General features: G+C 39.1%; 1 protein-coding gene across 2 annotated transcripts in view; it reads right to left on the reverse strand.

Moving 5' to 3' along the window:
• Window positions 1-14,898, reverse strand: part of NR6A1 (nuclear receptor subfamily 6 group A member 1) — a 247,539-nt gene that overhangs the window by 15,324 nt on the left and 217,317 nt on the right. Inside the window, exons 6-7 of one of the 2 annotated variants that reach the window (XM_031954288.1) lie at window positions 12,059-12,283; window positions 9,678-9,932 (exon numbers count right to left, since the gene is read on the reverse strand). In XM_031954288.1, the coding sequence (XP_031810148.1) occupies window positions 9,678-9,932; window positions 12,059-12,283 (480 nt within the window). Of the gene's footprint in view, window positions 1-9,677; window positions 9,933-12,058; window positions 12,287-14,898 lie in introns of both variants that reach the window. The other variant, XM_031954287.1, reaches the window with a different exon arrangement.

The raw sequence follows: 14,898 nt of genomic DNA on the forward strand, positions 1-14,898 counted from the left end.
CTTCTTTAAAGTAGCATATTTGTCCAGGGTTGTGTCATCTTGTCTCCCCCAATAGAATGTGAGCACCTTGAGAGAAGGGACTGCCTTTTGCTTTGCAAACACATGGTAGGTGTTGATGTTTATTGACTGACTGGTGGCAATTTCAGTAGGGCAGGGACCACAACTTAGTTAAACTTTGTATCTCTAGCTATATCATGTATGGCTTTTCAAAGCACTTTATTAAAAGTCCATTAGCTTAAATATTAATTATTTCATTTTTCAATTAGGAAAGCTGAGGCTCACAGACAAGGAATGATTGAACCTGGCTTGGTGAGCAATAAAGCTGAATGGGTTACATTGCTAGTTATTGGTAGAATTGGCATTTGAATAGTGGCCTCATGAGTAAAAGTCAAGAATGGGCTCTTTATATTATACTATGTTATTCTTAGTCAAATGGCACCATTTCCCAATGCTTCGTGTTGATATCATTATTTCACTTTTTATTTATTTCCAACACTCTGAGATTTGCTGCAGTATAGAGGAAAAATACTGGGTTAGGATTTGGGAGACACCTGAGGTAGAAGCTTGGTTCTCCTACTTATTGGTATATGCCTGGACAAGTTACTTTCTCACTTTGGGCCTCAGATGCCTCACCTGGAAGACAAGGTGTATGGACTAGAGTGACTGCTAAATCTTACTGCTAAGCTACTTCTCTGAAGCTCAGTTTTCCATTCTGTAAAATGGAGATATTAATATCTACTTACTTACCTCATATAATGTTGTGAAGACCAAATGAAATGATGTAAGTCAAATTTAAAACACTGTATAAACATGAATCAGCTCTTGCTCCTGCTGAGCTGGACTGCTGAATTTTGGATTGGAAGTTCCCTGAGACTATTAACTACCAGGAACAGAAGGGCCCTCTGGTATCATCTTATGAAATCCCTTCATTTCCTAAATGTAGAAATGCAGGCTTCAAAGATGCGCAATGAGTTGTCCAAGGCAACACAACTAGTAAGTTTTAGAGCTGGGACTTGAAGCCAGGGATCCTTACATTCAGTATAGCAATCTTTCTACTAGTAAAACCTGTACCTAATGTTCCTATGGATTACAGTGGATATAATCAGAAGCCCTTCTAAAGCTTACCAAACACCTCACTGTTTCCTTTCCCTTATGTGATTATTGGGAAAGCTGGAGTCTGAATTAAGAAAACAGCTCTGCTGTCCAAGTCTCAATCTGGACTCACAGAGCACCCCAAGTGAGACCAGTCCACTTCTGCTTCTAATCTGTCATCCCAGGCCAACAACTTTGCCAGGTGGAAACAATATTCAGGGTCACAGGTGGGAGCTCTTGAGAACTAGGAGAAAGATTACAGCCAAACGGGGGAGGCAAATCCTTCTCTGGGTGATGAGAGAACTTGGAAGGCAAAGACAAGGAGGGCTGCAACTGCAGGCACACTAACAGGAAGCTGAATGTTTTAAAATCAAAGAAAATACCACGGTATGGAGAGATGGGTTATGCTCCTTGAAGCCAAGAATTCATCTCTATTATCATTATCAAGACGGGATCCGGAATTGGAAAACCAGGATTCAGATCCAAGTGGAGTCAGTCACTACTCATCCATAGCCCTAACTTTTCCCCAAAGTTAAATTAGGGGGTTGGACTAAATAATCTCTAAAGTATTTTGTCATAAATACTATGAACCTTCTTATCATTATGAGATTTGGAAAGTATTTTGCTAACTCAAAGTGCAATATGTAATTATTATCATCATCACTGATTTTTACCAATATATTATTTTACATGATTCCTAGTTAGCATTTCATCCTTTACTAGAATTGATGTCTTTGTCAATGTGGAGGAAGTAACCCTGGACTTCCCCCTCTGGAGGTCATGTCAATAGTGGGTAAGTTCTGACAAGAAGAAAGACCTGGTGAGAGATAGCCTTTGTTTCTGTCATCTAGGTAAATGTGGAGAGACTCGTCAAAGAAAAATGAGTGGATAGAGTAGGAAATCTTTTGTCCACAGTGACTCATGAAACCAAGAATCTGAGAGGTGGAAATTGACAGTAGGGGGACCACAGATGAATCATTTTTGAAGTACTGACAGGTATACAAAATTCATAAAATGAAGTTGCTTTGAAGAGAAGACTGTTAGTCAAGAAGTCCTAGCAAAGGAATTTTTAAGTTAGAAGGGACCTTAGAATAGAGAATGTCAAAACTGGGAGGGACTCCTCTAAGAAAAAAAAAAAACAAAAAACATGTAATCTAATCTGCTCTAATTTAAAAGAGAATTAAAATTCAAAGTAGCTTAATTGTTCATAGTTGCTTTTTCTTGTCTCCCCCAATAGAATAGGAGCTCCTTGAGAGAAAGGACTATCTTTTGCTTAACAGTGCCTGTTACAAGGTAGGTGTTCAATAAAGGTTTACTGACTGACTGGTGGCAATTTCAATTAGAGTAGGGACCACATCTTAGCTAAACCATCACAAAGATGTGAAGTGACTTGTCCTGTGTCACACAGCTAGTAAGTCATAGAGTTGCATCTTGAATCTAGGTCCTCTGCTTCCAAATGTGGAAACTCCACCAACATGCCTTAATGCTTCTGGGTTATTGAGAGAATTATTGGACATTATATTGGACAGTGAAGCTTTCCCAGTATCTTATTATCTTCTAGGCAACAGGCAGTCACAGAATTAAGATCCTTACTCTTTTTAACACATGGTTATGGATGATAAAGCACATATAAACTATCCAGTGCTATAGATCTGTGGAACTTTATTATGATTGAAGCTTCTTTTCTCTAGCCCATTGACAATGCATATCTCTTCTCTTCCAAACTCCCTAGTAGCTGAAAACGGCCACTGACGATTGGCTGTTTGCCCCAGTGAGCTCTGCCTCATCTCCGTACAAACTGGACTGCTATGTTTCCACACCTCCCCTTTTCAAACAAAGCCCTTCTCTGTTCTATGGGGCACCCACTCTTCCCCAGCTCTGGCTTTTCCCTCCTCCACAGGCTGCCTCCGCCTCAGGGTTCTGACATCCATATAGCCTCTGGCTACAAATTATCAGGATTCAAAGCAAAAAATAAATAAAAGCTAAGACAAACAAGGCCTTTCTTCTTTTCCCCATTCCTGTCCACAAGTATAACAGGACAAGGAAAACATTCTCGACAGGTTATCCAAAAATCACTGGACCATTTAATCAACAATTGAAACTGACATAGAATAAATTATGCCTCATTAAGGTTGTTGGAAGACCAATTCTCTTCTAAAATGTAGTGCCCAAGACTGGATATGGTATTCTAGATCTAGTCAAGCATCAACTTTGTCCTCTGTAAAATAAGGGGATTAGACCAGATGGTCTTTCTAAAGTCCCTTCCAGCCTTCACATTCTCAATTCTTCATTCCAATAGTCAAGATTCAAAAGTTCCTAGGGCAAGAAGGGTTCTTTCTACTAACATTCTATGTTCTAAGTTCTCTTGTAGTTCTAATAATACATGATTCGATGATACTTTACTCCTTTGTTACGATAAAGTATCATTGAATCATCTATCAAGACAGAAAAGTCTTCCCATGGCTCCATAACTTAATTCTCATGAGTGGATTAAAAAACAAAGTAAAAGTCAAAGAAAATGTACATGCCAGTTTCCCAGAGCTAAGTAAATGGTGCCTTAAGAGTGAGAGAGAACAGGATCCTGTTGAGAAAGCACTATATTTCAAGAGTTCTGCTTGGTTACTATGTGACTCAAGGCAAATCATTCTTCCCTTTCTGTTTCAAGTTTCCTTATTTTGAAAAAAAAAAAAAAAAATGGGGCAGATAATCTTTAAAAAAAACTCTATCAAAAGATTATTGTGGGAAAGCTAATCATAAATCTTGATATAGAACTGAAAATTGTCATTCCCTAGCCTGAATACAATTTCTCAATCTCAATCCCTTCTCTTCTCAGGAGGCAGAAAAACTGAGGTTATCCCACTGTTAGAAAAGACCAATCTTTGAATCAGGTTTTTACTATATGCTGCATTGTCAAAGGCAGGTCATTCCACTCCTCTGAGCCTCAGTTTCTTTATCTGTAAAACAGAAACACATATTTTTACTACCTACTTTCTAAGATGGTTATGAGGAAAGTCACTTTGTGAACTGTAAATTGTTACAGGAAGGAGAGGTGATGATGATGATGATGATGATGAAGACTACTATGACCTAGATTTGGCAATTTGAGTAAAAAGCACAGGAGCTAGAATGAATCATTAAAAGAGAGCTAGCAGTGTCTTAGCAGCAAAGTTCAGAAAAGCTCATTAGGGCCAGGAGCAGTCTCAGGCTGGTGCTATAATCTGCTTTAAATCAAACTCACTAAGTCTCACTCTCTGATAAGAGTCTGATTAAGGGAAATAGGAACCATAAATTTGATCTAATATTAGTAATGCCAAAAAAAAAAAAAAAAAAAAAAAAAAAAAAAGAAAGAAAGAAAGAAATTGCTTATGTAGTTGAAACTCCATTTTTTACTCTAAAGTTGTTAAAAGGTAAAGATATATCTGGGAAGAAGGTGCGGAGGAGAGGGAACAAGAGAATAAAGAAAGAGCCTATACGACATATACAATCTCACATTTTAATCCTAGGCACATATCCTTCTCAGCACAATAGGACATATTTTACTTAGTGAAACAATCTGGTAACTTTCTTTCTCAGTTTACTGCCCTCTAAAGTCCCTCAGATTCAACTTTATTTCCATTGACAAAGAGCTCCATGTTGTATAATCTTTGGCAAATCACCTGGGTCTTCTCTTTATGCCTCAGTTTTCCCCCCTGCAAAGTGAGCACTAGAATACCTATAAGATTCTATCTAGCTCAAATATTTATGTTTCAAGGTTTCATTATTCCATGATTTTGAAATCTTTTTTAGTTCTACACTCCTTCATTTTAACATTCTAGAAACCTAGATTTAGAATAAAGACAGCAAGAGATTCCAATCCTATCTTTTACATTTGCTGTGTAATCATGATCAAGTGATTTAGCTTTTTTAAAGCTCAGTTTCTTCCTCTAAAAACCCGGAATAAAAAAAAATCTGGTTAACACCTATCTCATAGGACTGCTGACAATCAAATGAAGACATCTGTTAAACACTGCAAAGCACTACAGAAATGCCAGCTAATATGACTTTTATTATTTTGACATGATGTCTTTAACATCCTATGTTTCAAAGTTCCTAGTACAGTTAAAATCCTATGATTCTAAAAGACATTTTCACGATCCCTAAATCAGATGCAGGAACAGAACATCCTTGTTAAATTCTCCTAAGCAGGTTGATTCCACAAAAGAAAAACAAACAAACTCTTGCTATCTGGTCTCCCTGTCTCTCCTTATGTTCTTGTTTCCCCTAATTCCAGAATAACACTGGGGCCAGAGGGAGTGCTGGGCCTCACCAAGCCCACATCCCTGGAGAACACAGACTGCCAACAGCTCTATGATATCCCCTGACCTGTGAAGTGACTCCAAAAATTCATCACCCTGGAATGAACAGTGCCCAGCAGCTGACCCTGCAGAGAACTCTAGGCATGCCAAATGCAAACAAGAAGGGCTGGCAGCCCTCTAAGCAGACCCTGACAATATTAGGATAGGCAGCCTGCTATCCAAACACTTGGCTGCCCCGATGCTAGGTCTAAGGAAGACCAAAAAAAGGGATAAAAATAATGAATTAGCATCTCTGGCTCTGGTTAGGTCACTCAGAACATCAGATAGCTTTGTTTACTAGACAGAGTGTCAACTCGGTTAAAAATACTGTCATTTATATCTGACCCTCCAATCTCTACCTCAGCCTTTAAAGATCATTTATAATGGAATATTATAACAAGGTCAGGAAGACACAACCTTCTCCTTTGGTTAGCTCCCAGAAAAGATGCAAGTGCAAGAGCTTGCAGATATAAATTTCTGTAGAGAGCCTTCTCTTCTCTCTCTCGCCACTCTTTCCTGGTAAAGTTTCCATTGGTTTAGTTATTATCTTTATGAAGATGACCCAGTACTATATACCCAGCTCAATCTTCCAAGCTCTAATGCCACATTAACAGCTGCCAATTGGACATGCCAAACCTGATATTTTCAGAGAAACCTCAAACTCTAAATGTCCAAACCAGAACTTAGTCTCTTACCCCTAAAACCCATCTGTTTTACAAACTTCCTTATTTCTGTCAAGGGTACCACCACCACTATTCTTCTAGTCACTTGATTTTGTAACACTGGTAGCATTCCTAATTTCTCACTCTCTCTCATCCCATATATCCAGTCAGTTGACAAATCTTCACAGTATGCGTCTCACAACTGATACCTTAAGTCTGCTCACAGAGCCATCACCTTAGCTCGGACCTGCATTATTACTTCTCCACCGTATCTCTACAATGCCCACTGAACTGGTCTCCTTGCCTCAAAACTCCATCAATCCACAAAGCTGCCAGCACAGATGTGGTCATGTTGCTGTTCTTCCTTCTCTTTTTGAAGGGAACCAATGACATCACAGGATGATGTCTTAACTTGCTTGTGAATGGATTTAAGCGAGGCAGAGCTGTACAAAGTTGTGAGCCTCATTATATCTCTTCCTGAGAAATCAAAGTCCAGTGACAAGACAAAAGTTAAGACGACTGCAAATGGCCTGGGATGCTGTGGATGGCCCTGCACTCTTTGGGTTCTCAAACCAAACTCTAAGTGCTTCAGCTACCTTTATGGCCATTGGGACAAACTGTTCTCAAACACATGTTCTGTTGGGGGTAGTGTTCATGTTTTGGATGCTTGGGAGTAGCCACCCCTCCAACTCACTGATGGATTTGAAGCCTGTATTACCCTCAACTAGTTTAGTCTATCTGCTAAGAGGGGGTGAGGCCACTGTGCATACAACAACTTCCTGGAACCACAGGTAAGAATTGGGTGAATTAGGTGGACACCAAAGGTGGATGAGAAGCTTTGAAAAGGGCTGGGCAGCCTTCATACCCTTTTATTCAAATTCAAGTGGCTACTTATTCCTTCTGGGATAACTTTGCATTGGCATAATAAAGCCCTTCATAACCTGGCCCCACCTAGCTTTCAGTCTATTTGCTACTTCCCTTCCAGCCAAACTGGCCTTTTTACTCTTCCTAACATGCAAGCTCCAGCTTGTCTCAAAGGCCTTTGCAGAAATCACCTCCATTTCTGGAATGTACTCCATTTCAGCTTATCTCCAACTCCTAAAACCCCACCTTCCTTTAAGAACACCTCTAGTAACATCTTTTATACCAAGCCTTTGCACTGATCCATTCTACTGCTGCTAGTGCCATCTGTTATTGCCTTATATTTATTTTGTCCTTGTTCTGTATACACTTAACTATGTACAACTTCCAGTAATAACAATGATGATGATGATGATAGCTGATATTTATATAGCACTAACTAGGTACCACCCACTGTGCTGAGTGCTTTACAATCATTACATAATTTGATCTTTTACAACAACCCTGGAAGATAGGTGGGATTGTTATTCCCATTTTACAGATGACAAAACTGGTTAAGTGAGTTGTCCAGGGTCACATGATTAATTAGTGTCTGAGGCTGAATTTGAACTCGGGTCTTCCGGACGCCAGGCCCCACATTCTACCTTCTGCATCATCTGGTTCCTTTGACAAGCTCTCCAAGAGTAAGGACTGTTTTACTTCTGTCTTGTCTCCCCTGACACTAGCATAGTACTCCCAATGTAGGAAGTTCTGATATTCACTTGATGATTTGACTGAGCATTCTGATACAATTTCTTATCGGCTTTACAAGTTTTATTCTGGACACTTTATGAGAGAACACTGTTCTTTAATATTCATATTAAAAAGAAAAAAAAAAAAAACCAGCTGGAATTTGGCATCAGTAGCAACAGACCTGGGTGCTGTTGCTTTTATTTTTGCTACTTTGGGCAAGTCACATAATCTCTTTTGATCTGTGTGTGGGAAGGGGAGGAGGGAAGAGGAAGGAGGGAGAAAGAAGATATAGATTAACATGATAAATTCTACCATCTTACTAATTTCCTTCCCTAGCTTTCTTCTGGCTCCAGGACTTCCCCACTTGTCTTCTTGTTTCCCAATAGTTTCTATCCTTTTCTGTCAATAGTCTACTAGTACATGTAATACAGGCACATGGTGAAGTCCTAAGGGAGGGATGACTTGGCTGGAAGAGGTGAGAATTACCCATGGCTTATGTAATGTGACATCCAAGGAGAAGGACAAAGTTTTCTTTCTCTTCCAATAAGGCTATTTGTGATGTACATTTCTTGACTGATAAAAGCACAGAGGTAACTTTGTTTAATGATCCTCAATTATTAATATCAGCAAGAACATAAAATATGCTTACTATAAGTAACTGTCACTGTCACAGAGACAGTATGTAAATGGAAGAGGGTTTTTCTAGTTTGAGATCCTTCTGATGCTCCCAGTGGACAATGTGATTGCATCAAGTTCCAGAATACTACTCAGTGAGAGATGTAATTACTCAACATCCTAGATTAACAACACAAAAGGTAAAAGCAAAGCATGTGGGCATTTCTCACCCAGTGGGCTGCCCACTGCCCAGCCAATCAAGAGCATTTATTATGTACTTAAAATCTTCTGAGGACCATACTAAGTACTGGAGATACAAAGAAAGGCAAAAACATTGTCCCTACCCCCAAGAAGCCCACATGCAAATGATAGAAATGACATGTAGACAACTGCATACATACAAGATATCCACAAGGAAGATGAAAGGTGACTATAGAAGGCTCTTCGAGGGTACGGAGGGAGTGAGGGGGAAAAGGGATGCAGTAAGAGGGGCAATCATTTGAGTTAATGATGACAAATGATACATAGTCCTTTTAAGGTTTGCAAAATGTCTTAAGATACACTATCTCATTTGACATTTAAATCAGCCCATCATACATATATCTTGGGGGCTCGGCAGATGGACAAGCAGAGCACAGACTTTGACAAAAGGAAGAAAAGAGGCTGGATGACATCTGGGAAATTGCAGGCATTTTCAATGACACCAAGCTTCTCCATGATACAAAACCTACTTTTATAGCAGCAACATTCTGCCAATAATGCTATACAGCTGTGTACTGTGAAACAGGGAAGACATAAAGGACAATAATGTATCCCATTACTCATAATAATCTGAACTGCAAAATGTGATATAAGGTATATTCATCCAGAAGACATGACATGAGTGCCCTGAGTGCTATACCTAAGGAATGCTGAAAGAGCTAAAGTAAGGCTCCCTGTTGGGTAGCCCCACTCCAGAGAATTCATAGGAGGATACTATCAAGAAATGAAGAGAATGATATAAACAGATTATAATCTGTACCACTGGAGAGAGTTCCCATATGGAAGAGATCACGAGTATTCCATTATTACAGTTCCTACTAGTGCTCTCAGTCTAGATTAATCCCATACAGCTCTAATATTCAGTCTAAGACCTGTAACATTTGCAACTCACTGAGTTGATATGGGACCAAATAAGATGATGCACCTAAAACAATTTGCAAACCTTGTATCATTTTGGCCTACAGCTCAGAGCCCATTCTATTTAAGTTTTGTATGAATTATTTTCACCTACATTTGTCACTTTCCTTTCTGTGAAGCCAAGGGCTCTGATCCCTAAAAAAGTCTCTGTGAAAAGCTCTGTAATGGAAGCTTCTGAAGGTTTTTCCATCCTTTCCCTCACCTGTGCAGCTCCTCATCAGATGGTGAATACTTGGATGTCACATCTGCCAGCTCCCCAAAGATGTGTTTGCTATACACGGTGAGGGATGACAGCAGAATGAGCTCCTGCCATGTGGAGCTCAGGAGGCAGGTATAGTCCTTGATTGAAAGCTCACAGAAGAATGGCAGCTTCTTGATCCAAGCAATTTGCCTGAACAGCAGCTCATCTGCCAGGCGACAAAGCAGCGCAAACAGCTCAGCCTGAGTTACAGTGTACCTGGGGACAAAAGCAGTATGAAGAATTTAATCAATTAAGACTCCTTATCTAAGAGGGAAGGGAGGGGGAATTTTATGTAAATCTCCCCACAAAACTCAGGATGGATGTTTTATATTTTGTGGACCTGTGAATTGGTTTGGTCATTCTAGAAGGCAATGATACCCAGAAAGAAATCAAACTCTGCATGTTCTTTGACCCAGCTATAGTATTGATTCTATATCCTAAAGACATCAAAGAAAGAAAAAATAATCTATATGCACAAATATTTGATATTTGTATATATATATATTCTTACATACAGCCATTCTCCAATAAGAGAACACTTTTTGGTTTCGAATTTTTGATCGCCATGAAAAGAGGTATTAATGTTTAATGAAATGGACAACTTCAGAGGAAACTGGGAAGATTTATAGAGGACAAATTTATACAATGATAATAATATAGAGTAAAACAATTCTGAAATACTTTGGATGTATGAAGAATGAAGTATGCCATTTTGTTCCCTAAGAGAGAAAAAACTCAAAAAGCAGAGACATATTTCCAGATATAGACAATATGTGAATTTGCCTTGTTAGACTATGTACTGTGGAATTAAAAAAAAAAATTGCTTGTAGGAGAAATGGGAGGGACAGATTAAATTTAAAAAAGGAAAAATAATTCCTTAAAATGGTTAAAAAAAAAAAACAAAACAAAAAAAAAACTTAGGATGGTAGGTTAATTGATTGCTCTAAGTAGTGACTTTATCCTGCTGCCCACACTGTCCTCTAGTGGTGAGGACCCAGTCTTGAAGTTCCCAGGCAGCGGTAGCAAACATGGAACCCATTCAGTGCTAGTTTTTGTCAAAAGTTCAACATGGTAAGACCTAAGAAAATTGCCTGTCCCCTGCCTCCCTCCAACCCCCTAACAAAGCTGGAAAAACTTTCAGAGCTCAGTTGAAAGAGCTAGAAGGGACCATAGCATATGAAATACTAAGAGTGTCAAAGGGACCTGAGAACATACAGTATGTTATGAATATGACTTATATTTTCCAGAGGAAAACTGAAGCCCAGGGAGTTTAAACAACTTTGTCCAAGATCACATTACTAGATGGAGACAAAATCAGGTCTAAACTACCACTAGATCCACTTCTCTGTTCTTTTGCTGGTGTCCATATTTATGTATACCTAGACATACAGTTATTATTTCATTGTAGAGGTACTGTGAAATAACAACTCCAACCAATTGGATCTATGGCCTTTAGAAACGCCATGACAGTGGTAGTGCAAGTATTATTAACTTCATTTTACAGCTAAGGAAGCAGACTCAAGGACACTAAATAAGTTGGCCATGGGGAGGGCGTAGGGAATAAGCATTTATTAAATGCCTACTTGGTAGACCAGTCAGCTAGCTGGCAGAGTGGACAGAGCTCAGAGTTGGAGTCAAGAAAACGTGAGTTCAAATGTGAATTCATTAGTTATATGACCTTGGTCTCCTTATCTATAAAATGAGCCAAAGAAAGAAATGGCAAGCCATTCCAATATCTTTGCCAAGAAACCCCAAAAAAGGTCACAAAGAGTTGGACACAACAGAAAATTTGAAAAAAAAAAAAAAAAATCAGTAAAGTGCTAGTCACTATGCTAAGTATTTTACATTTGATTCTCAAAATAACCTTGGGAGGTGGGTGCTGTTATGGTCCCCGTTTTATAGTCGAGAAAACTGAGGCAGAAGGAGGTTGAGTGACTTACCTAAGATCACATAGCTAGTAAGCATCTTAGGTTGGATTTGAACTCAGGACTTCCTACCTCCAGGCCCAGTTTTCTATTTACTATTTTACCTATCTGCTATGGTCATACTGAGTGTGTCCCAGGAATCTGAACTCAAGTCTCCTGAACAATTTAAGTGCTCTTTCCATTATGCCATTTATTATCTATAAACATTTAAAAATGGAGTTCAATGCAAACTGTTCAAATAACAAGTATTTTGCCATCCAATCTGTCTTCCTTGATCCCCAGTATCTCATTCTAGATCTTGGAGTATGTGGAGAGAAATGCCTGATAGGTATTGGAAAGTAGGTACCTGTTGTCTTGTGCTGAGCTTCAGGCCCCAAAACAACCACCTCTTAGTGTATCAGGTCATGAACCACTCACCCGTCTTCGATCAACATGGGTGTGCCCAGGGGTTCCAGGTCCTCAGCAAGCACCAATTGATGAATCAAGCTGTGGGACTGGGGGTCCAGGCTCCGGGCTTGGGGGGGCAGCAGAGGCGAGTGAGCGGAATAGCTAAAAAGGTGCGGTATATACTGATAGTGTGGGGGCATTGGGGTCCCCATGTACTGCTCTCTGAAGGCAGTGAATCCATTCAGCTCCACAGACCTACTAGAAGAGGAAAAATTTCATTTTAATCAAGGTAGCTGCAGGCTCAACTATCTTGCATTCACCTTACTCCACTTGAAAGAATGAAGCACACATCATAGCAGTGCATTTGTCCTTGGCACCTGCCCATGAAGGATATAAGCAGCCATGTGTGATGAGAAGAGGTTTCAAATGGGAATCAGAAGGCCCAATTCTTTCTTAGGTTTTAGAGCTGAAAGACGAAGATGAAGAAACGGAGACCCAAAGGGCAGAAATGACTTTCTAAAAGTCCTGGCTAGTGAGCAGTAGAACTAGGACAGACACACTGATCTTTCCCATGATGAAGTGATAAAATCAAGCTGCTTTTGAAAGATCAAAAGTATTAAGACACATTTAGAGTTTTAAAGTTTACAAAGCGCTTTCTTCACTATAATCTCTTTAAACCCTTCTTTTCTTCACATCTCGGATCCTTCTCCACTGCAGTCCTTCCAAGGGGGCTTTCCTTAAATGCAGACCTGACCATGCCATTCCACAGGCTACCTTTATTTCTAGGATAAACATTAAACTCTTCTTCACAATCCAAACAATATTCTTCATCCTGTCCTCTGTGATCCAGGCAAACTGGCCTTTGCAGTATTCCAGATGCCTCTGTCCTTGCACTGGCTGTGCAGTCCCTCCTATTCTTGACCTCAGAGATTCTCTCTTCCTTCAAGATGCAACCATTCTTGGTCCCCCAGCTACTATAGAAGTAACCCTTCTTTCCAATTACTGTTTTTATCTTTATATGCTTATTTATAAAGTCCATGTTGTTTTTCATCTCAGGAAATAAGGTCCTTGTAGACAAGGCCTGTTTCCTTCTTTGCCTGAAACCCAGCACAAGGCCCAATACGTCATTAATGAATTCTGTCTCTTACTATAAAAAACCATTTTATTGTGTTAAGTAGATAAGAAATGTTCTACTAACATGGCTCTCTTCAACAATGAGATGATTCAAACCAGTTCGAATTGTTCAGTGATGAAGAGAGCCATCTATACCCAGAGAGAGGACTGTGGGAACTGAGTGTGGATCACAACATAGCATTTTCACTCTTTTTATTGTTATTTGTATGCATTTTATTTTCTTTCTCATTTTTTCTGGTTTGATTTGATTGTTCTTGTGCAGCAAGATAATTATATAAATATATATGCATATATTGAATTCAACATATATTTCTACCCTGTTTAACATATATTGGAATACTTGCCATCTAGGGGAGGGCATGGGGGAAGAGAGGAAAATTGAAACACAAGGCTTTACAAGGGCTAATATTGAAGAATTGTCCATGCATATGTTTTGAAAAATAAAAAGCTTTAATAAAGAAAAAAAAAAAAAAAAAAAGAGACCCCCCCCCCCCAAAAAAAAAGACATGTTCTACTATTATGGAAGTATTTGAGTTTCTTTCTCAAGCAAATGAAGTCTTCACTCCAGTGTTCCACTGCAAAGTTGTAATACATTACAATGAGAAGGTTATTTTAGCTCCCACATTCTAAAACTTCTTTGAGTTTCAGTTTCCTAGCTTGTGTGAGGTGGTAAAAAGGTGATTCAACTCCTTTTCATTTCCCTACCCCAAATCCCTCAATCTAAACTCTTTCCAGATCAGAGCAAACTGATGGAATGCTAGAGCTGGAAAGGACCTAGGAGATGCTTTATACCATCATAATTTACATAAGAAGCAAAAATGGTCCCAGATCTAATATTTATCACATGTTATCACTCCCCCAGCTCCACATTTGACTTGCATAAAAGTCAAATGTTTTGTTTATTTTTGAAGGAGTATGTCTATACAGCCTTTTCTCTTTCTAAGAGACATCATCTATGGGGACTGCTTCTAAGGGGAATGACTACTTGAACCAAGATTCTGTCAGGCCACTCCACCCCTCTAAAGTTTTATTTTTTCACAGTTAAAACTGAGGGGGAAATATTCACTTTAATTCATAGGCAGTAATCAGTAAAGTGCTCTGCAGATCATAAAGTCTCCCAAGAAAGGGAACAAATTTCTTTGAATGACTCCCTATTGCCTAAAAAAATCAAGTTTAAATTCAATTTAAGGCCAACTTTTCTGTCCCATCTTTTCTTATCACTAACAAAATAGACTAGCTGTGTATGCTTTATCCCTTTCCACAAGATCACCATCTTTAATCTTTGCATCCTCAGAACTGAGTAGGCTCTATGACAAGTGATAGGAACTTAATAAATATTTATATAGACTTACTTGGGAGTCAGGAAACCCAAGTCTGAATTTTGCCATGAGCTAGTTAACTTTTTGGAAATTCCATTCGGTAAAATAGGGGTGATGATATTCCTGCAACCTACATACACTTCATTAGACATCTGGTAAAGCAATGGATAGATCTGAATTAAAATCTGGCTTCAGACATGTGCTAGGGTTGTGACCATGAACAAGTCCCTTAAATTTGGCCTGCCTCAGTTTCCTTCACTGGGGAATAACAATAGCAAGGGTGTTGTGAATAATATGAGATAATATTGGTAAGAAGTGCTTAGGACAGTGCCTTGTAGGGGGAAATGTTAAAAGTGCTATAGAAATGGAGATTACTTCCTAGGTGAATGGGATTATTCCCCCCTCCCCCTTTTTGAT

This window comes from Sarcophilus harrisii, chromosome 2 (genome assembly GCF_902635505.1).
Source record: "Sarcophilus harrisii chromosome 2, mSarHar1.11, whole genome shotgun sequence".
In the NCBI taxonomy this organism is placed as follows: Eukaryota; Metazoa; Chordata; class Mammalia; order Dasyuromorphia; family Dasyuridae; genus Sarcophilus; species Sarcophilus harrisii.